The sequence below is a fragment of the Strongyloides ratti genome (genome assembly GCF_001040885.1).
Source record: "Strongyloides ratti genome assembly S_ratti_ED321, chromosome : 1".
Taxonomy (NCBI): Eukaryota; Metazoa; Nematoda; class Chromadorea; order Rhabditida; family Strongyloididae; genus Strongyloides; species Strongyloides ratti.
The window spans coordinates 411,545-432,748 of NC_037307.1; the positions used below are offsets into that span (position 1 = coordinate 411,545).

The window sequence follows — 21,204 nt, forward strand, 5'->3', positions numbered from 1 at the left end:
ATATAACAAGTCTTTATATATATATAATATAAGAAACATTTTTGTTATAAATATAGAGACCATAAAGAAATATATTATGAATGTGTGTTAGAAAGATAAGAAGGTTACATATATATATATATATATCTATAATACGATATAACTTTAAAATGTAATATATAAATATATTTTATATTAGATAGCTTTACCTTTCTAAGATAGTTTTATATTAGATTGCACAAAAAATATTACAATAATATATGTATTTTTTAAAAGAATTTAATTAAACAAGACAAACGCCACAATTATTTTTTTTTTATTTTATAATAAAAATTTACTATATATTATGTTTCTATGTCTATACAAGTTAAAATATATAATAGACATGTTCATAAATTAAAGTATATCTTGCATCGTTGTTAAATTTAATAGATTTGCTGAATCACATGAACAAAATTTTTCTATTATGCTAGTCCATTCATCTTTAATAACATTAAAATTCATAATATCTCTTAGTCCATTTCCAAAAAACCAATGATTAGAAAAAAGTTTAAAGAGACTCATGTAAGTCTTATGAAAATCTTCTATAGATACATTTTCTAAATTTATATTATTGTTATAAAAGTGTTTTTTTAAATGTCCATTAATAAGAAGTTCCTTAGCAATGAAACTTATTGTTATACTACATATTGCAAAAGGAAATCCTTTTGTTGGATGTTGTGACAATTGAAGAATTTTTAAACAATTATCTAAATCATTTTTAGCAAAATATATTAATTGTTCAAGACCTAAAAGACCCATGCCTCTGAAATCTGTTGCTGGATCAGTACCTTGAAAACCTATATCTTCCCATTGCTTACTTTTTCTACTTTTTAATTTTTCATTTTTTTTTAATAATGACCATAATTCATAAAGCTTTGCTTCATGTTCCTTATTTTCTGAATCATATTTTTTGGCTCTCCAACTCTCAACAAGACATATAAGAAAATGATATGCTTTTATTTGTTTCATAGAAAATTTTAATTTATCTTTTATATCATCATCTATTTCTACAATTTCATCATCTTTCTCTAAAAATTTTGATGCTTCATCACTTTCATCACCAGATTCCCATTCCAATAATTTAAATGTTTTAGAATCACAATTCTTAAAATATTCTTCAACTCTTACTGTTGTAATTGCTTTATTAACTTTAGAATCAGTTAATATACAACGAAGTGTTCTTTTAAAACCAAATAAAATTAATATTTTATTAAGGATTTTTTTACTAAACTCATAAAATATCCTTGAAATCCATTGTATAAATGGTTCATCTGGTTCTTCTATCAATAAAATGGGCATTCTAAAAAAAATTAAAATTATATAATAATAATAATAAAACAATTATTGGAAAATCCCATCTATCTATGAAATAAATAAAAGCCTACTAAAATATAAATATAAAAGAGAAAATATTATAAACGATAATGTAATTTACTATATATATAAATTTTTGACACAATATAAATATATAAAAATTTCTAAACAGTGGTACTCCTGATAATTGTTGAATTGTAATGTTCACCTAATCCATAAGCATTTTTATGATAGGTAATAATAATAGGAGAACCATCATACTCTTCACCAATAATAACATTTCTCATTTCAGATTGAACAACTTCAATTTTCTTTTTTAAAGAATCACTAATTGCCTTTAACTCTGGATGACCACCCCATTTACCACCATTAGCTGCAATATTTGCAGTTTCAAAAATATATTTATCAAATTGATCTTCTTCTATCATAAGGTATGGAAAAAAATCGTCTTTATTTTCTTCTATATGTTTAGCAGCAATTTTCCTTAAATCTTCACCATTATATACAATTCCATGTTGTGAAAGTTGATGAGATATTGAATTAAATAAACAATCACCATCTGGAGCTATCTCATATACGGTTCTATTATAAACATCTAATTTTTCTTGTATCTCTTTAGCTTCGAGCGTTTTTTTTGAAGTTAAATCAGCTACAGCCTGTTCAGCAGCTAATTTAGACATTTTTTTGTTAAATTCTTCCTTCTTTTCTTGATGTTTTTCATGTTTGATACGAGCTTTTTCACGAGCTTTCTCAGCAGCTTGTCTTTCAGCTTCATATCGTAAAAATAATTCATCATCCCCATTAGATGTAGATGAGATAGTATCAGGATTTAGTTCATCAATTTCTTTTTTATGTCTCTCATCAAGTTCTTTTTGTAATTTTTCAACTTCACCAAGTATTTCTTTTTTCCTTTTTTTATCATTCTTTGCTTGATTCTTTAATTTAGTTATCTGAGCTAAAAGTATCAATAAATATTTCAATAGATAGAAAAATTATGAATATGTAAATGAATAATATTATTAAATATATATCCACTATTTTGGTATAATGTGTAATATAAATAAACTAACCTTGTAATTCTTTTTTCTCTTTTTTATGTCTATTTTTTAACTCCTCCAAAGGTGAGGAAGAATCCTCATCAAGAACTGTCATTTGAAAACAAGAACAAATATTTCAGTAAATATATGTATAAAAATATTCTTACTGAAAAGTAATATTTCTTTTTTGCTTGTCAACGCTATACCAACATAAGCTTTTGAAACGAAAATTATGAGTAGAATTTATTGCTTTTAAAACATTTACTCTTATAATTAATTTCTTATTTGTACTGATAAGTAATAAAATTATTATATTATAATATCTTTGTAAAGATGGCTATGGCACAAAAAATTCGTACTCAAAAGTTACCTGCAGAGGTAAATAGAATTCTCTTTGTAAAGAATATGCCTTTTAAAATTACAGCAGAAGAAATGTATACAATATTTGGAAAATATGGCGCTATAAGACAAATTAGAATGTAAAGTTTATTTTTACATGAAAATAATTATTACTTATTTTTTATATTTTAGAGGAACAACACAAGAAACTAGAGGTACAGCATTTGTTGTTTATGAAGATATTTTTGATGCAAAAAATGCTTATGATCATCTTAATGGATATAATGTACATAATAGATATTTAGTTATATTATATTATCAAGCTACAAAGGCATACCGTAATATGAATACAGATAAAGCTAGACAAAAATTAGAAGAAATCAAAGAAAGATATGGTTTATCTGGTGATCTTGAGAAAGAGAAGGATCGTCTTTTAAGTACTCCTAGAAGGGCTTAATTAAATAAAGTTATTACTAAAATAAATTTTGTATATATTACTTTTTTTTATTTATCTTAACTATTCTTGGTTTCATAAATGTAAAGTTTTATGTTACAACTTTTTTTTATACTAACATGTGTTAAATCATTTTTATGTGGTAAATTTTTTTCATTTAAGTAGATTAATTAAATTATAAATAAATAAACAGAAAAAAATTTAAAATTGATACAATAATTAGTACAAATACTATGATTAAAAATTACTATTTTTATTGTAGAATTTGCAAATCAACTAATTATAAATGTTTTTGATAAATTGTTTTTGAAATTTTAGCTCTTAAAATTTCTTTTAATACATTTTAAATATACTACTTTAGATATAAATAATTTTGAGATTCATAAAAAAATATTAAGCTAAATATAAAAAAATTTGCTAGAAATGAAATAAAATAATTTCATGGAGGAAAAAAATCGTAAGTTTTTGTGGTAAATAAAAGAAGATCCATTAAATCAAATATCAACATTAATATAAAAAACTATAACTAAATGAAAAAAAATTAAATATCACATGTAAAAGTTAGATAAAACTTTTTATTAAAAATTTTTTTTGAAAATATATTTTTTTTCCCATTACAAAATAATGGAAAAGTGTTAAATTTCCATAAAAATATTTTTCTTTTATCAAAAGGTCTCATTAAGTAATGGTACATTGATAGAACAATGTTGAAAACAAAAGTCGAATTGGCGCAATAAGACACTTTTTCTATAAATCATTTCAAGTTATATTTTTTTTGAAAATTAAAAGGAATTAACAAAGAAGAATTATATTATATATTTATAGTGATTATTTCTAATAATTTTTTCTCTCTTTTTGTGACGTTTCAATGTGTATAACTTAACTTACTTTTTTAATAAAGAGGAATACCATCAAATTACAAAAGATACTTTTTATTAGCAGGGTATTAAGAATATTATATCTTTTTCATATGTATATTCTCTCACTCTCCTTTTAATTTTTATTTAACATACAGTAAGTGATATTAATAATTTTTTTTTACAAAGTATGCTAAAAAAATTTTTTTTTTCATATTAATTATCACAGGAAAAAAAATATATAAAAATATTGAAGTATGAAAACTTGTAGTGATAATTGTAAATGTGAACTAGAAAGGAAGTACGGCCCAGAAGTTAATCAACAGCAACAAAAACAGGAGGTGAAAGTTGAAAAGAGTAAGTTTTAGTGATTAAATTTGATAAACAAATGAATAAATATTTTTTGAAAAAATCTCCATGTTATGCACACATTTTATTTTTATTTGGTATAATGCATACTTATTATAATACTTCTACTTGAAACTTCAACTTATATAATCACTTTTTTTTTATCTTACCCTTTACTCTTATCAATAATTTTTTATGTTTTATCATTTGGTAGAAATAAATTATATATATTTATACATATATATAGTTAAAAATTTTTAGTAACTTCACCATTTGTTAATTCACATGTTATTACTTTTTAATACTTACAAAGAAAAAGTTATTAAACCACAAAAATATAAGAGGAATGGTTTCATCGATTTTTGTTTTAGAACCTCGATCAAGAATGTATCGCTTCCTTGCTAGATTGTGTCCTTGTGCTTGTGGTGAGGATGAAGAGTATCGTACTGGATTATTAACTGATGACATGTATTCTCCAGCTCAACAAATTCGACCACATCGATTTTCTGAGTAAGATTGATTAACATATAATTTATTTTATTTTATTTTATTTAAGAACAAATAATACATCTAATTCTGATAGTAGTAGAAGGACAATATCACAAAATAGTTCAAGTATTGTTAATAGGGGTTCAGCAAATTCCCATACTCCTATCAGTCAACAATTTAGAATGCCTGTTAGAGAAGTTGATCCTGAGGATGAAGAGTATCAAATTCAACAAGTTTTGTTACGAGCTCGTGAGGTAACTAGTTAAAAAATATTATTATAAAAAAAAATCTTTCAGAATATATTAACATCAGATGATTTTGCCTATGGAATAGATCAGATGCCAGATTTTGAAAATAAAATGCAACTATATAAAGAAGAGATAAATAAATATGAATCAAGGACACGTCGTAATGGAAAAGAAAATTTAAAACCACCACAAATTCTTTTGGAGGAGGATGATAATTACATTGAGCTTCTCAAAAATATAACAAAAATAGGATCAGAGGAATCTAATAAAATTAATGGGATGTTACAAAAATTTAACTCTTCTTTTAGGACAATGAATACCATTAATTTTGAAGAACCTTTAGTTGTTCATATGAAACTTTAATATGATAAATATTTTTTGAATGAATTTTATTTTTTGTTATCTATTCTCTTATATTTTTTGTATAATAATATGTCATAATTATGATATGTTTTATGAAACAATATTTTTGTGTCAAATAGAAGAAAAAAGGGTACATATACAATTGATGTTAGTGTGATACTTTCTTGTTATTAATGATAAAATAAAAGTAAAGAGATACATAAAATGATAGTAAATATAATTATTATGTATTTATCAATAAAGTTAATATCTTTTTGTTTGTTAATTTTAATTAAAAAATGAAAAGGTTTTTGGAATGTATTAAATACCAAGTATGAATATATACATAATATTTAATAGAAAATGATAATCTGTTTGTTTAGAGAATTAATTAAGAAGTAAAAAAATGATTTTTGATGATTTATATAAATGTTTATTTTGGTAATTTTTTTAGCTAGTTTTTTTTTTTGATGAATTTGAAAAAGATTTCATGAAGTTATTTTGGTACACAGCGTATCTTATAGATATTTATTATTTTTTTTATGGAAATAATATAGTTGTGAAGTAATGATGGATGCTAATACTGCTTATTTGTATGATGTAGGTATAATATAATTAATTTTATCAAAATTTTATTTTGTAGGATTCATCATTTATAAGTAAAAATATTTTATCTTCTGGAAATATAAAAAAAAATGAAACATTTAATGTTACTAATGAAGAAAATATTACAACAGATGTTGATGCAACTGGAGGAGTTAATTCTGTAACAATATATTTAATGGATAACTCATTTTTTACTATAAATTTATTAAGAAAAGGTCCCTTGACTGGATCTCAAATTCTTTTTGAATTTTCTTTATTTATTGGTGGAAGATTTAAAGTAGTAAATGAAATGTTTAGTTTATGGATGATTTCACCTTTATTAGAAATATTATTAGGAGGAGATGACAAACCAAGTGAGGTACGAGATAAATGGGAAATATTATTAAAAAAATATTCATGGAAGTATAAAAAATATCCAAAAGTTGATGTGCCTTGTTTAGTTATTAGGAGAAATTTTTTAATGTCTATATATAAAGAAGTAGAGGTAAAAAAAAAATTAATGTTTTTAATTTGTAAAAAATTTAATAATTTAGATATTAAATTATTATCAGAAAAATAAATATGAAATATATAGTTTTTTTATTAAGATTCTTTTTATGGATGCCAAAGATGAATATTTAAGGGGACGTTATTTAGTTGAAAAGGAAAATGAAAATGAATTGACACAAATATTGGTTTTCTTAAGTGAATATGAAGTGGGTACTAATAAGGCTAATCAAAATATATTAAAAGAATTAAATAAATCATTGAGACCTAAACATCATACATCATACTCCTCTTTTTTTCATGATGTTTCATTTAAAAAGATAAAAGAGGTATTTAATGAATCTTATTCTTTTAATACCAATACTTCTTTGTCATTTAATAAAAAAGATTCACCAATACCATTAATGGTATCATTTTTAGATAAAGTAAGAACATTCTCAACATATGGATCTATTTTTTATAAATGTTATCTATCTAAAGAATCAATTAAATATTTAAAAGGACCTGTTATAAAAGATACAATATTTTCAAAAATATCACAATATCTTCCAACAACATTCCATCCAGTTATTGTTTGGGTTAATACACATTCTCTTGGAATATATGAAAAAAAAGATTATAATGTTATACATAGTACCTCAATATCAAATGTCAGGTGGACGGTTTCACCAGAAATAGATAATCATATTCAATCTGTTTACCTTTTTCATGACAAAGGAAGTAGTAATTTTACAGAAATAGCCGGTGAAAGTGCTTTTCTTCTTCACCTGGCTTTATCAATTATTACTACCACTAACAACAATAATAATAATAAAGATAAATTTTAAGTATTACATGGAAAAAAATATTTATAAAAATATAAAAAAATTATTTCAAAATTTTATTACATTAAAAAAATTGCAATAAATGAAATAAAAAAAATTTTTTTTTATTTACTTATAAGAGTTTATTTCACATCTCTTTGTTATATTATTTATTTTAACATCAATAAAAAAAACTGTTTCAAAAACCTTTGAAAAGCTTACAAAAATCTAAAGAAATAGTATATTTATGCTGTGTTTAGTTTTACCTTCAAAAGATATCTCTCCATTTGGAGCTAACTTTTTAAAATCATTTTCAAAATTATCAGGATTTTTAAGATTTTCTTTAACATTAGTAATTGCTTTTGTAGCTTCATTTAAATTAAGTGAGCCATTCTTATCACTATCGTTAGTGTCATAAAGTTTACCTTAAAATAATATTATAACTTTTAGTAATTATTTATTAAATCTAACTTACGTAATTCATCTTTAGAAGACATGATTATAATGTTTGTTTTTTTGAAAAAAAAAAGTATTAATCTTACAAAATTTTTCACGAACAACAAAATGAATATATTTAAGGTATTCTTAAGTCTTTTTATGCAGAATTTAACTCTCTTTAAGAAAACTCCACCCTTATGGGTGTTGAATTGACAATTTATTATTTAATTTTTCTCCTCATCCCTCAACCCCTCCCTACATTGGCAGGATTGCTTAATGTATAAAATTTTATTCTTAATTGTTCTATATATATATATATATATATATTATTTAAATCTGAAAATAAAAAAAATATAAATGGTATACATAATTTTTTTCTTTTTTATTAATTTTCTTAAAATATACTTTTTTATACTAATAATTACATTTATATATCTTCATATAAATGGTAAAAAATAAAAGGTAGAAACAAAAGTTGTTAGTAAGATATTTATTTATTAAAAAGTAAACAATATCTTTTAATAACTATATTTTATATAATATTTATTATTTGATATCTTAATCATACCAAAGGGATTTATAAATAGATAATGACAAGTATGTTATATAAAATAGATTTATAATTGTAATGTTAATTATTATGGTATTAGAAAATAATTGTATATAATATAAAATTTAACACAAATACATATTTGTATCTCTTCAATTTTTCATTAAAATGAAATTTTATAAGATTATTTAAATAATGTTAATCTTTTTTCTTTATAAATTTAAAAATGATTTCATTATAATTAACTTTGATATTAAAGGTATTATTAATTATTAAAAAAAAATATATATATATATATTTATGTATAATATAGTTATTTAATAAAAGTTTGTAACATTTTAAAAAATAATTGAAAAACATTTGATATTGGATGTTTGATCAAAAGTAGTATATTTTATTTAAAAAAAAAATTAATTTAAGTTAATTAATTTTCTTAAATACCGATAAAAATATATTTATAAGTTTAATTTTATACTGTTAACATCTAGTATAATTAAATGATATTTGCTTCAATAGTTGATAAGACAATAACAATTTTAAAACTATATAAAAGACCATTTTAAACATAATGATAGGTAAAATTGATTTATTAAAATACCTTTTTGTGAAATATTTTAAAATTATTTCATTGTTACTTATATAAAGATAATATTTTTGATAAAAATAAATTTTTTTCTAAAGATATAAAAGAATAATTTAATCTTATCATTAAAATGTTATAGATTAAAAAGATGATTTTGTATACTTAGAATAATTGTTTAGATATAAATTATCTTTTATAAGTAATAATCAAATAATTTTATATAAATTCAGGACAACTTTTTTTTGCCTTTAAAAATAACATTTTTCTAATACTATACCTTTATTTATTTATTTTTTCGTTCAATATAATTATATTTGATAAAATATTACCTATTCATATATAGAAATTTTTTTTCTTATAAATTATTCTTTTAAGATATAAATAAAAGCTTAAAATTTATATTTAGTTCAATATAAAAAGTAAAAATGAATTCTATTGAATTATTTGGTCTTTGGTTAGCTGTATTTTCAATTGGTTTTACATTTTTACCAATTTTTCAGGTTCTGGAATGGAAAAAAAGAGGTAGTTCTGATGGATTTTCTTCTATTAATCTTGTTCTTCCAATGCTTATGTAAGTTTACTTTTATCAACCCACTCTTTTTTGATATTATTATTATTATTTTTGTAATGATGTGGCAAATATATTATTTTTTTTTAATATAAATATATCTAAATTTTATATTTAAAGTGGAAAGATTTTATTTAAAGAAAAGTAATATAAGTATACTTGAGTATAAAGTTTATCTTAGTTTAGGGTGAGAAAATTGTCAATTAGTTAAAAAATATTTATATATTATAGAAAATATATCATAAAAAAAAATATTTTTTAAATATTATAAATAATATAAAATATTTATTTTTAGGATGTCATGTTGGTTTAAACATGGGATCTTAACAAATGACAAAAATAATATGATGATAAATGGAATTAATTTAATTTGTTTTACAATTTATGTTTCAATTTTTGCTTATTACCAAAGTAGACGAAGAAATGTTTTGATGCAAGTTATTTCACTCATTACAACAATTTACTTTATTTTTAATCATGTTGATAATATTCATCCTGACAAGGCACCTGATGTTATGGGAAGTATTGCTGCTGGTACTCAAATATTTGGTATGATTGGTGGTATTTATGATTTATTAAGAGCTATCAAATTAGGAACAATGGAATATATTCCAGCTGTTATTCAATTTGCCATATTTCCTCTTACAACTCAATGGACATTATTTGGTTATTTAATTAATAATCAGTATATGTTTGTTGCTAATATGGCTGGTTTACTTTTAAATATCGTTACAATTGCTTCATATTTTGTCTACCCACCATTAACATGGAAAGTTCCTATTTTTGGTATTGAACCACAACAAAAAATTAAAAGTGATAAAAAGAAACAATAAAAATAAAGAAATTATCTTTATTATTGTAATTAATAAAATATATTTTATAAATATTTTTTTATACTTAATTATCAAAAAGTTAGAAAAATAAATTAAAATATTTAACACTATATTTTTTATCTTTATATTTTTTATCAAAGTATTTTTGTTTTATCATATTTAAAATTGATAAGATTATTCTAAAAATTTTTTAGTTTAAACTGGAGAAATATTACACGTTTATTTATATTTTTATACAATAAATAAGTATCATCTTATCATCGGAATATTTTAGAGATCAAAAGAATCATTAAAAATCATTTTATTATCCTTTGTGCCAATGTTATCAATTATTATAAAAGGAAATAAAAGTTATAAAATTTTGTAATTTTGTAATTTTTGATTATTTATATTATGAAGAAAAGTATTATAATAAATTTTTTGTTTATTTTTATATTAGAAAAAATAACTTCTAATAATATAGATACTAATTATCCAATTGATTGTCCAGAAGGAACATTTTTGTATTGTCAGCATGCTTTTAATAAAGCTATGGGTATTGAAATTGATTTGACATGGAAAAATATTTCTCAAATTCAGTTTACTGTGGATAGTTTTATGTTTCAAATAGTAGACAATTATATATATAGTTGCCAAAAAAGAAGAGAATTTTATAATTGTTTAGGAGAAAAATATACCACTTGTATTAATCGTTATCATTTGTTAAGTAAAATAGATGATCCAACTCTAATATTACCAGCTTATCTTTATTCAGCATTCTGGAAAGGTTTTGATTTTTCATGTAATGGTGGATTGACAACTTCTATTTATAATCCGGAAACATTTAATCAAACGTTATTACATAATGAAATCACTCAATGTCAAAAATTGTTTTTAAATGATATGCAAAAATCTATTACTAATATTTGTTTGTATGTTTATTCTTTTTTAAAATATTTATTTTTTTATTTAAAAAATAACTTTTATTATAGAAATACTTTATCTTATATGAATTGTATGCAAAATATTTATACACAAAAAACTAGTTTACAAATGGGATGGTTTGCTTGTGAGAAAGCTCGTATACAATTTGCTGATGATTGTCCAGATCTTCGTTGTCTTTTAATTCAATAAATAATTGAAAAAAAAAATATAAAAAAGGTGTACTTTATAACCTTGAAAGAAAATTAAAGTATATAAAAATCATATTAAACATTTAATTGATAAAAGTATATTAATTTTTAAATAATAAAACAATCATTTAATTATTAACAATAAATTAAACTAGAAATTAAAAATCATTTTTTTTAACTAATTTTTTTTAAACATAAAATCAATGTCTAAAAATTTATTTTTTTTTTATAATATTTTAAAAATTAAGAATATTTCAAAATTGTACTTCATTCAAATTAATCTAATAATTAAATAATATCCAATAAAATAATTCTTGTGTGCTTATTGAAATAAAATTAAGACATAATATTGAATGTATTTTATGAAATTTTTTTACTGATAATAAAAAATAAAAAATTTTTTTATTGACTTTTTTATTTTAAACACATGGTATTTATAAATTAAAAACATTTTTGAATAATATAAAAATAAATAATGAATTAAATAAATTTTTTAATTTTAAAATAAATTATTTAATATTATTTGTCAAAAAATAAATTTTTCTAAAATATATGTAAAAATTGGTTTGAAATATTTCTATAAAATATTACTCAAATGATATAAAATTACTTTTTTATGTAAATATTATGACTCCATATAATACAAATTATATTCCTGTTAATTCTCAAAATTTAAATGATGAAGTTGTTAATTTTTTTACAGAAGATAGTTTTCATGATGCATCTGATGCTCCTGTTATAGGAACAGATAATTTAGAAATGGCAAGATCTGGGATACCAAATTCCTTACCAAAAAATATACCATATGGAGAGATAAAATATATTTTATATTTTATAAATAGCTTAATGTTATTATTAAATCTTGTTTTTATATCAATAATTATAAATTCAGCTTATTCTTTAAAATATTCTCCTATTAAAAGAAAGAGAAATGAAATTGTTCAGGAATATTTAAAAGTTGGTATTGAGAAATGTAATAATTACAATAATTATGATAAATTGAAACAAGATATAGAAAAATTAAAGAAAAGTATTGATAAGAAAGATAGAAATATTATAAATAAAACCAAAATTGATAAAGATAGACAAAATAATAAACTTCAACAACTTCCTATTGTTCAAATGAATGAAGAAAAGTTAGCAGAAGTTTTTCATATTTTAGCTAAAATGCCTAATGAAAAATCTGATAGTACAATAAATAAAAATATTATAAACAAAAATGTTATAATGATTAGAGAAGATGAAACTATGTGTATATTAAATCATGAAGATAACAAAAAACAAATAAATGACAAAAATGATAAAACATCAAAATCACTTGAGAAAAAATTTTGAATAAAAATGTTATATCAAATTATGTAACAATTTTTTTTCTTTTATAAATAACACATTATTTCCTTTATTAATTCAAAATGATTTATTAAATTTTTTATAATTTATATTTTATGTGCAAAAATATTAATTATAATATAATAATAACTGTTAAGACAATATATATTATAAAAAAATAAGCTTTAGTATATTTATTACAACACTATTTTATTATACTTTAGAACTTTACTAACACAATTATTAAAAATATTTCTTTTTATGATATTAAAAAATGTTCAATTTTATCAACTATAAAAAAATGGCATTATTTTTTTTTTATAACACGACAAATTTTACCTGTATTTGTATTTTGTTTTTGTTATCTCTTGATATTTTGTTATGATAGTCCATCTGTTACAATAAAATTTATAACTAGAATTTTTAAAAATAAATATACAAATATATTTAAAAAAATATTAATTTTGAAAAAAGTAAACAAATTACTTAAAAAAAAGTATATCACACTTAAATAATGTTTTTATTGATATTTTTTAAACTGATTTTGTATTTAATGAAAATAATTATATGTCACTAGTTATCAGTAAGTTAGTTTAATAATTAAACTGTCAAACTCGTAAAGATATATTAATATTATTTTTTTATACTATTAGGTATAATAATATATTTTAAAATATAGTTTCAAAAAATTAATTATCTGATCAAATTGAATATTTTTTATATTATAGAAATTTAATCTATATTAATGAATTACTCCTTAAAATAGTTGTTATGATAGTAATGATTAATATTATTTTGTTGTACCTCCAGGCAATAAGATAATTTTTATATAATTATATTAAATAAGTTATTTTTCTTATTTTTTGGAAAAAAAAAATGTTTTCATTAAGATTAATTTTCTTATTTTATTAAATTATATTTTAACAAAAATGTAAATTTTAAAATACAAAATATTAAAAAGATATACTTTGTAATTATTTATTAAAAATAACACAACAAAAATAATATTTATAATTCTTTTTCTAAAGTTGATTTTTTAACTTTATTATTTTTTTTATTTTCATCTATATAGTTCTTATCAATATTTTTAGTCTTTAACATACTATAATTTTCGTTTAAATTATTATTTTCATCTTCGTGATTATTTTCTTTTATTTTTAATTCAACAATTTCCTCTGTACCATTTAAATCCGATTCATTCTTTTTGCTACCAAAAGCTCTAAAATCCAATGCTTCACTATTTTTGCAGAAACCTTTTTCTAGATGACACCATTCCATTACTGGAAAAATATGATCTTTTTTAAAAAATGCAATCAACTCATCACGATAATCATCTACCATTTCAAAACAATCATTTTGAAATTGAATCGTTGAATTTCTAATAAATTGATATCTATCTCCAATAGCATCTTTTGCTATGAAACTATAGTAATCAGTTGTTTTATTGGTATCCTTTGCTAAAGCATAAAAATATGTTTTTCCACAGACAAAGCTTAATAGATCTTCTAAATATATTTCTGATTTAATAGCTTCAATCTGAAACATTTTAGAAATAAATAATTTACAAAATAAATTTACCTTTTTATAACCTATATTTTTTTCTTCAGTACTATGAAATCCTTTAGTTTGAAATTGGAAACTGTCTTTTTTAGCAAGTATTTGTTGATAGAAAGCTTCTTTAATAATAAGATTACAAATATCACATTTATAATTTGTTGCCTCAATATCATTTCCGTGTGTTATTGTTGTAAAAAAAAACATTAAAATACATAAAAAAAATAACTTCATTTTTTTTCAACAAAACAAGGATATTTTTGTTTAAATACGTTTGAAAAAAATACATAAATTAATTTTTATAATTTTATACTTGACACGTCATTTAATATTAATTTTTGCATATTATTTATAATCATATTTAATTTGGTAAGAATATTTTATAAAATTAACTTGTAAAAGTAAAATAAAATATCAAAAAGAGAAGAAAAAAATTGATTTTTATTTAAGATAATTAAATAAAATTAAGAGTAAAAAAAAAGTACAATTTTTTTATAAAAATTAATTTAAAAAATCTTTAAATATATATATAAATTTCGCAGTAGTTTTTTTAACAAAACAAGACTTACTAAATTTTATAATAATGTTAAAAAAAAATTTTTTAAAAATTTAATTAAAAAGAAATATACTATCTTTCTCTATTTGAAATACTTAAAAAAGTTTTAATTTTAAAAAATATTATATTATTATATGTATTTACATTAGTTATACAATTTAGAATCAAAATTTTTTTATTTTTTTAGTTATGAATATACAATTTAATTTGTGTCAAAATAAATTTTTTCTATTAATATAAACATTGAATATAAACGATTAATGTCAATCATTATAAAATATTTTTGTTTAAAAAAATTAAAGAAAAGTTAACATAAATTATTTTTCATTTTATTTAAAAATGACAATAAAAGATAATAATCAAAAAATTTTAATATTTATTTATATAATAAGATTTCTTACTAAATATACATTATTTTCTATTAAATGAGAACTATAATATTAAAAAAAATTTTTAATTTCTATCTAATTATATTTATATTTATTTTTATATGTATTATACTATTCAATGTTGATTTTTTTACTAAAAATAAAAGAAATATAAAAAAATTATTATATAACAATACATATAAAAAAATAAAAACTATTAAAATTATTGATAATTTTTATAATGGTTTTAATGAGTATAGATATACGGTAAAATATAAAATGGTATCATGTTTTGTTCATAAAAATATGTGTACTGTTATGAGTGAAATACTCTGTCTTATTCAATATCCTAAACTATATAACAATGGTAGAAAAATAACTGATCAAATTTATAAAAATAGAACTTGTAAAAATGTTAATGAAAAAAATTCTATTAATTTCATTTATGAATCAACAACAGAATCGAAAACAAATAAATCATGGATTTATTTAATGATTATAAGAAATCCAATTGATAGATTTATCTCTGGATTTATAGATCGTTGTGATAATGATCATATAGATATGTTTTCACCAAAATATTGTTATGGTTGTAGAAAAAATTTAACATGTGCTTTAAATAATATTTATAATAGAATGTCATTATTGTTTTTTAACAAATATTTATTAATCAAAAATCCTGATGATTACCATTTTGCACCTCAAACATGGAGATGTAATCTTCAAAAAGATTTTCATTTATTTACTTTTCTTAATTATTCTCAACCAGTAACATTTTATTCTTCACTTATAAAAGTATTAGGTGAAAGAAATGTTGATAAGAAGTTAATAGAAAAAATATCTAATGAATTACAATTTTCAAGAACTTACCATTCAACAATAACTTCAAACAAACATCAAAAAATTATTAATAAACTAAATAGTAATCCTGATTTGATGGCATTACTAATTAGTATTTATTATTATGATTTTATAACTTTTAATTATACTATCCCAAATTTTAATTATCAGATAATTTAAAAATTTCTACATTAAAATTCAAAATTATATACACTTTTTAAATATTAAAATACCAATTTTTTTATTATTTTTATTATTTTTTATTAATGATAAAATTTGTAAATATTTTATTTGTTACTTTATTATTTTTTATCATTATCACATGGATAGATAATATAAATACAACTATCATTATAAGAAATAAAAAAAATATTGAAACAAATTTACAAAATGAATATTTATTAAATTTAAATACAACAAAAATTAATTTTCCAGTAGAATGGCATTGTGGAGTAACAGCTAAACAAAAAAATGCTTCATTAGATATTTTAATAGAGGGAATAATTGGAAAACAATTATTTATTGCTAAAGAATCAGCAATAATAACTCCAGATAAAAATATTCCATTAAATAATATTTTTATATTTGTTCCTTTTGATAAAAAATCTAATATATTTGGTAGTATTCGTTTTCTCCATAGCGTCAATAGATGTTGCATTGACTATTATACTTGCAATTCAAAAAATTTTGAAACTCTTGATTGTGGTTATACATATTATTATTGTCTTGGAAATACTTTTCAAAACATAAGTAATCCATTACATATTCTTGGTTATTGGTTAGAATTTTATAAGTTAACTGTTAATCCTTATGATCATTATCTAATTATTGAATCATTGAATAAAGACAATTTTTAATCATATTTATTTTTAGTAATATTAATTTATATATAATTTTTTTTTATTAATCAATCAATAAAATATCTTTTTTTAATATATCTAAATTTTACCAATTTTGTCATTTTTTAAAATTAAATATTATATAATAATATATATTTAATGAAACCTAAAATATTTAACATATTCTATTAATAGATATAATAAAATTTTTGAATACATATATTAATATATCTTTATTTAAAAAGAGTTGATGAATTTTATGAATAAAAAAAATGGTAGATATTATATAATAAAGATACATACAATAATGTTGGTGGTCTAAATTACATCGCATTTATACTTTTCTCTTTAATTATTTAATACATACAACATTAACCATCTAATGAATCATTTCTTTTATAATTCAAATTAACAATTAATTTTCATTATAATTAAGTCATTACCTAAAAATTCATATTTTTTAAATATCTATCTAATAAAAAATTATGAATGTTACCAATTCTTTAAATACTTCAAATTATATTAAAAAAGAAGTTATTAATGAAATGTCCAATGATAATACAACAAACATTGATTTAATAAATAATTCCAGAAAAAGTAGTGTTATGTTATCGAATTATCGTCTTCAAACTCATGTAACTGTTAAGAAGTTTAAAGAATTATACCTTGCTGGAGAGTTAAATGATAATATTTTAACACCGAAACATAAAACTATATGTAAAGATAGTAATATTAATATTGTTAAAAAAGTATCAACTTTAAAACAAGAATGTAATGTCAAAAGAATGATTAAACTACCATCAAGAAAAAAATTTCAAATTGGTGCACAAGATAAATTTGAAATGGCTAAATTTATTGCTGGTAGTATTCATTTTAATTCATTAGCCTATAATATGACGACAAATAGCTGTTTTGTTCATAATGAAACGTCTGAAGGATGTTTAAAATTTATTATTCCACTTATACCATCACAACAGACTCATACTTTGAAAAGAATTGATGGTGATTCTAATGAAATTTTTGAAATAGAAATTAAATTGCCACATTCTGCCATTGGAAGAATTTACCCGGATTCAACAAAAATAAGAATTATTCTTGATAAAAATATTGATAGTAATTGGATATCACTTACTGAAGATTCTGAAGAATTAATTGAATTTAAAAATGATCATCGTGAGGAAATCTTTCACCATTATCTTAAAGAAATTAAAACAGTTTTAACTACTGTTAGTACAGTAGAATTTACCTTAATGAAAGCACATATGGTTTGGATGAATTATCTTATAAAAATAAGTTTTCCATTTCTTCAAAGAACATTGAATTTAGAAGCTAATAATAGAAATGAAATAAAAAAATTTCTTAAAAATCATTTATATGGTTATTCACCTGCACGTCGTGTAACAAAATCAATAACTAAATTTTCTGAAATACAAAATGCTTACAATGAATCATCTGTACAAGAGTATCATCAACAATATGATAATGCAAATAGTTTTCATGTTAAAGTAACAAAAAATAATGATACTACTGTGGATGGAAAAGATTATAGAATATGGATTGAGAATAATAATTCATATATTAACGTTACCTACCATGGAATGAAAAATTTTGTACAGCTTAAACATATTGATGGAATACCACTCATCATACGTTTTGAAGATATACCATACCCTCAATAAATAAAATTTATAAAAATTTTATACCATAAAATAACTACTTTTTTTACCTAAAATGTTACTTTTTGTTTATTAGTATTTTTTGATTAAATTAATAAAATGTTATTAAATATAATTTTTAGTGTTTTCTTAATTTTACTCAAATAATAATAACCAGGTTCAACTAATTTCTACAAAAATTTTATAAGTTCATCAGTTACAACTGACAGCTATTTTTTTCAATGCACTTTCGTCTTTAACTTTGTCTCATCATAACTTTTCATGTTTGTTTTATAATATAGTTATGATTAAAATCTAAAATTCATATTTTTTAAGGGCTATCAGAAGAGTATATTTTTATCATAAAATTCCAGAAAAAAAGTCACTTTTTTATCAATAAAGCTTAAGATAAAATTGAATATATTTGAACCAATTGTAAATATTGAAAATATTGAATATTTTTCTACAAAAACAATTTTTTTTAAACTAATCTTTAAAGAAGAAACAGATGAACCTTATTCTATGGTAATATGATAAGCTTCAATTAAGATATAAAAAAGTCAGAAAAAATAAATATTTAAAAAAAATGTTCAGCCTTTTGCTATATCTCGTTTCAAAATAGAGATAAATACAATCCATTTTCTGGATTCAATTACTAATTAGTTTTTATGCAAACTTTACCTTCAAACAATTTTTATATCTTCAATAGTTACTAGGATATAAAAAATGATGACAATAGATAAAGCGCGCAAAAATACCAAAACTAGTATCTCAAGAACGATTAAAAATTTAAAAAAGTTTTCAACGTAGGGTATACCTAAAATTATGAAAGAAACTCAGCGCATCTGGTTTTATGATTCTGTGACATCATAAACTTATGTTATCGATAGATTCTTAAAATTTTTTTTTATACATATTTCTTATCATAACTTCATTTTTAGAAGTCTTATGAAAATGTAAATAGGCTTAATTAATTTCTCGTAAAAAATTGATCTAGAAACAACTGTGTATTTGTAAAATATCTCATTGTATCATAGAAGTTGAAATTTACATAAAAATATTCTCCAATTTCGCCTTCAACTTTGAATCCCTATAACTCCTGAAATTTCAATTTTCAAATATTGTTGATTATATTCAAAATTCATCCCATTTCAATGGCTATCGAATGAATATAGTAGCATATTTAACTTCCAAAAAAAGATGTTCTTCTTTGTTCACATTTTTAGAGGTAAAATCGGAAATCTAGAAAATTTTCAGCCAATTTTTATATCTCTGAAAAAAATAACGTTATAGCTATGAAATTTATTTTTCTAGACCTACTTTTGAATAGAAATCGAATGAAACTAGTCCCATCTTTATAGGACAAGTATTTGCTAAGATACTGAAAAGTTGGGAACAATGAATATTTTAGAAAAATTTCCGCCTTTCGTCATATCTCGCTTCAAAATGAAGATAAATGAAATCAGATTTTTGCAATTAACTTCAAACGAATTTTCAAATGGGGTCTACCTTCAAAATATTTTTATACCTTAAACCACTTTCGAGATATAAAAAAATGGTGACAATGGATTGCGCGCGAAAAAGTACCAGGCACAGTATTTCAAGAACGGTTGGAAATTTGAAGATCTTTTTAACGTAGATTATGTCTAAAATTATGAAAGAAGCCCAGCGCATCAAATTTCATGGACCTGTAACTTATATAACTTGAGTTATCACTAAATTGTTAAAACTTTNAAATATTGTTGATTATATTCAAAATTCATCCCATTTCAATGGCTATCGAATGAATATAGTAGCATATTTAACTTCCAAAAAAAGATGTTCTTCTTTGTTCACATTTTTAGAGGTAAAATCGGAAATCTAGAAAATTTTCAGCCAATTTTTATATCTCTGAAAAAAATAACGTTATAGCTATGAAATTTATTTTTCTAGACCTACTTTTGAATAGAAATCGAATGAAACTAGTCCCATCTTTATAGGACAAGTATTTGCTAAGATACTGAAAAGTTGGGAACAATGAATATTTTAGAAAAATTTCCGCCTTTCGTCATATCTCGCTTCATAATAAAGATAAATTAAATTAAATTTTTGCAATCGTCTTCAAATTAGTTTTCATATGGGGTCTACCTTCAAAATATTTTTATACCTTTAACCACTTTCGAGATATAAAAAAATGGTGACAATGGATTACGCGCGAAAAAGTACCAAGCACAATATCTCAAGAACGGTTGAAAATAAAAAAATCTTTTCAACGTAGGGTATAGCTCAAATTATAAAAGAAGCACAGCGCATCAAGTTTCATGGACCTGTGACTTCATGAACTTGAGTTATCACTAGATTCTCAAAACTCTTTTTTTTATCATATTTCTTATCATATCTTAATTTTTAGAAGTCCTATGAAGATGTGAATAGGCTTAATGAATTTCCCGTAAAAAATTGATCTTAAAAAAAGTATTTATTTTTAAAATTCACAATATTATCATAGAAATTGAAATTTACAAAAAAATATTCCCCAATTTCGCCCCTCAACTTTGAATCCTTATAACTCCTGAAATTTCAATTTTAAAATATTGTTGATTATATTCAAAATTCATCCCATTTTAAGGGCTATCGAATGAATATAGTAGCATATTCA

General features: G+C 21.0%; 11 protein-coding genes across 11 annotated transcripts; 7 read left to right on the forward strand and 4 right to left on the reverse strand.

The window, feature by feature from the left end:
• Positions 1 to 375: 375 nt before the first annotated feature.
• Positions 376 to 1,320, reverse strand: SRAE_1000013000 (Engulfment/cell motility, ELMO domain-containing protein; the record flags this gene model as incomplete). The annotated part of the gene is made up of 2 exons (XM_024646927.1): positions 376 to 1,201; positions 1,253 to 1,320. The coding sequence occupies 2 exons, from the start codon at positions 1,318 to 1,320 to the stop codon at positions 376 to 378; spliced, it is 894 nt and encodes a 297-aa protein (XP_024501056.1).
• A 179-nt stretch (positions 1,321 to 1,499) lies between these two features.
• Positions 1,500 to 2,487, reverse strand: SRAE_1000013100 (Ovarian tumour, otubain domain-containing protein; the record flags this gene model as incomplete). The annotated part of the gene is made up of 2 exons (XM_024646928.1): positions 1,500 to 2,290; positions 2,406 to 2,487. The coding sequence occupies 2 exons, from the start codon at positions 2,485 to 2,487 to the stop codon at positions 1,500 to 1,502; spliced, it is 873 nt and encodes a 290-aa protein (XP_024501057.1).
• Positions 2,488 to 2,705: 218 nt separating this feature from the next.
• SRAE_1000013200 (Splicing factor 3B subunit 6-like protein) lies at positions 2,706 to 3,168 on the forward strand (the record flags this gene model as incomplete). Its single annotated transcript, XM_024646929.1, has 2 exons — positions 2,706 to 2,851; positions 2,904 to 3,168. The coding sequence occupies 2 exons, from the start codon at positions 2,706 to 2,708 to the stop codon at positions 3,166 to 3,168; spliced, it is 411 nt and encodes a 136-aa protein (XP_024501058.1).
• Positions 3,169 to 4,279: 1,111 nt separating this feature from the next.
• Positions 4,280 to 5,470, forward strand: SRAE_1000013300 (Hypothetical protein; the record flags this gene model as incomplete). The annotated part of the gene is made up of 4 exons (XM_024646931.1): positions 4,280 to 4,379; positions 4,742 to 4,880; positions 4,927 to 5,113; positions 5,156 to 5,470. 4 exons carry the CDS (start codon positions 4,280 to 4,282, stop codon positions 5,468 to 5,470), a joined length of 741 nt encoding a protein of 246 aa, XP_024501059.1.
• A 546-nt stretch (positions 5,471 to 6,016) lies between these two features.
• SRAE_1000013400 (Band4.1 inhibitor LRP interactor) lies at positions 6,017 to 7,368 on the forward strand (the record flags this gene model as incomplete). The annotated part of the gene is made up of 3 exons (XM_024646932.1): positions 6,017 to 6,049; positions 6,093 to 6,539; positions 6,589 to 7,368. 3 exons carry the CDS (start codon positions 6,017 to 6,019, stop codon positions 7,366 to 7,368), a joined length of 1,260 nt encoding a protein of 419 aa, XP_024501060.1.
• A 175-nt stretch (positions 7,369 to 7,543) lies between these two features.
• SRAE_1000013500 (EF-hand domain and EF-hand domain pair-containing protein) lies at positions 7,544 to 7,841 on the reverse strand (the record flags this gene model as incomplete). Its single annotated transcript, XM_024646933.1, has 3 exons — positions 7,544 to 7,572; positions 7,611 to 7,769; positions 7,820 to 7,841. 3 exons carry the CDS (start codon positions 7,839 to 7,841, stop codon positions 7,544 to 7,546), a joined length of 210 nt encoding a protein of 69 aa, XP_024501061.1.
• A 1,499-nt stretch (positions 7,842 to 9,340) lies between these two features.
• Positions 9,341 to 11,429, forward strand: SRAE_1000013600 (Hypothetical protein; the record flags this gene model as incomplete). Its single annotated transcript, XM_024646934.1, has 4 exons — positions 9,341 to 9,486; positions 9,779 to 10,296; positions 10,756 to 11,227; positions 11,288 to 11,429. The coding sequence occupies 4 exons, from the start codon at positions 9,341 to 9,343 to the stop codon at positions 11,427 to 11,429; spliced, it is 1,278 nt and encodes a 425-aa protein (XP_024501062.1).
• Positions 11,430 to 12,055: 626 nt separating this feature from the next.
• SRAE_1000013700 (Hypothetical protein) lies at positions 12,056 to 12,763 on the forward strand (the record flags this gene model as incomplete). The annotated part of the gene is made up of 1 exon (XM_024646935.1): positions 12,056 to 12,763. The coding sequence occupies one exon, from the start codon at positions 12,056 to 12,058 to the stop codon at positions 12,761 to 12,763; it is 708 nt and encodes a 235-aa protein (XP_024501063.1).
• A 1,002-nt stretch (positions 12,764 to 13,765) lies between these two features.
• On the reverse strand, positions 13,766 to 14,518 carry SRAE_1000013800 (Domain of unknown function DUF3456 domain-containing protein; the record flags this gene model as incomplete). The annotated part of the gene is made up of 2 exons (XM_024646936.1): positions 13,766 to 14,293; positions 14,336 to 14,518. The coding sequence occupies 2 exons, from the start codon at positions 14,516 to 14,518 to the stop codon at positions 13,766 to 13,768; spliced, it is 711 nt and encodes a 236-aa protein (XP_024501064.1).
• A 996-nt stretch (positions 14,519 to 15,514) lies between these two features.
• SRAE_1000013900 (Sulfotransferase family-containing protein) lies at positions 15,515 to 16,932 on the forward strand (the record flags this gene model as incomplete). Its single annotated transcript, XM_024646937.1, has 2 exons — positions 15,515 to 16,187; positions 16,511 to 16,932. 2 exons carry the CDS (start codon positions 15,515 to 15,517, stop codon positions 16,930 to 16,932), a joined length of 1,095 nt encoding a protein of 364 aa, XP_024501065.1.
• A 467-nt stretch (positions 16,933 to 17,399) lies between these two features.
• On the forward strand, positions 17,400 to 18,593 carry SRAE_1000014000 (Hypothetical protein; the record flags this gene model as incomplete). Its single annotated transcript, XM_024646938.1, has 1 exon — positions 17,400 to 18,593. One exon carries the CDS (start codon positions 17,400 to 17,402, stop codon positions 18,591 to 18,593), a length of 1,194 nt encoding a protein of 397 aa, XP_024501066.1.
• Between the last annotated feature and the right edge of the window lie 2,611 nt (positions 18,594 to 21,204).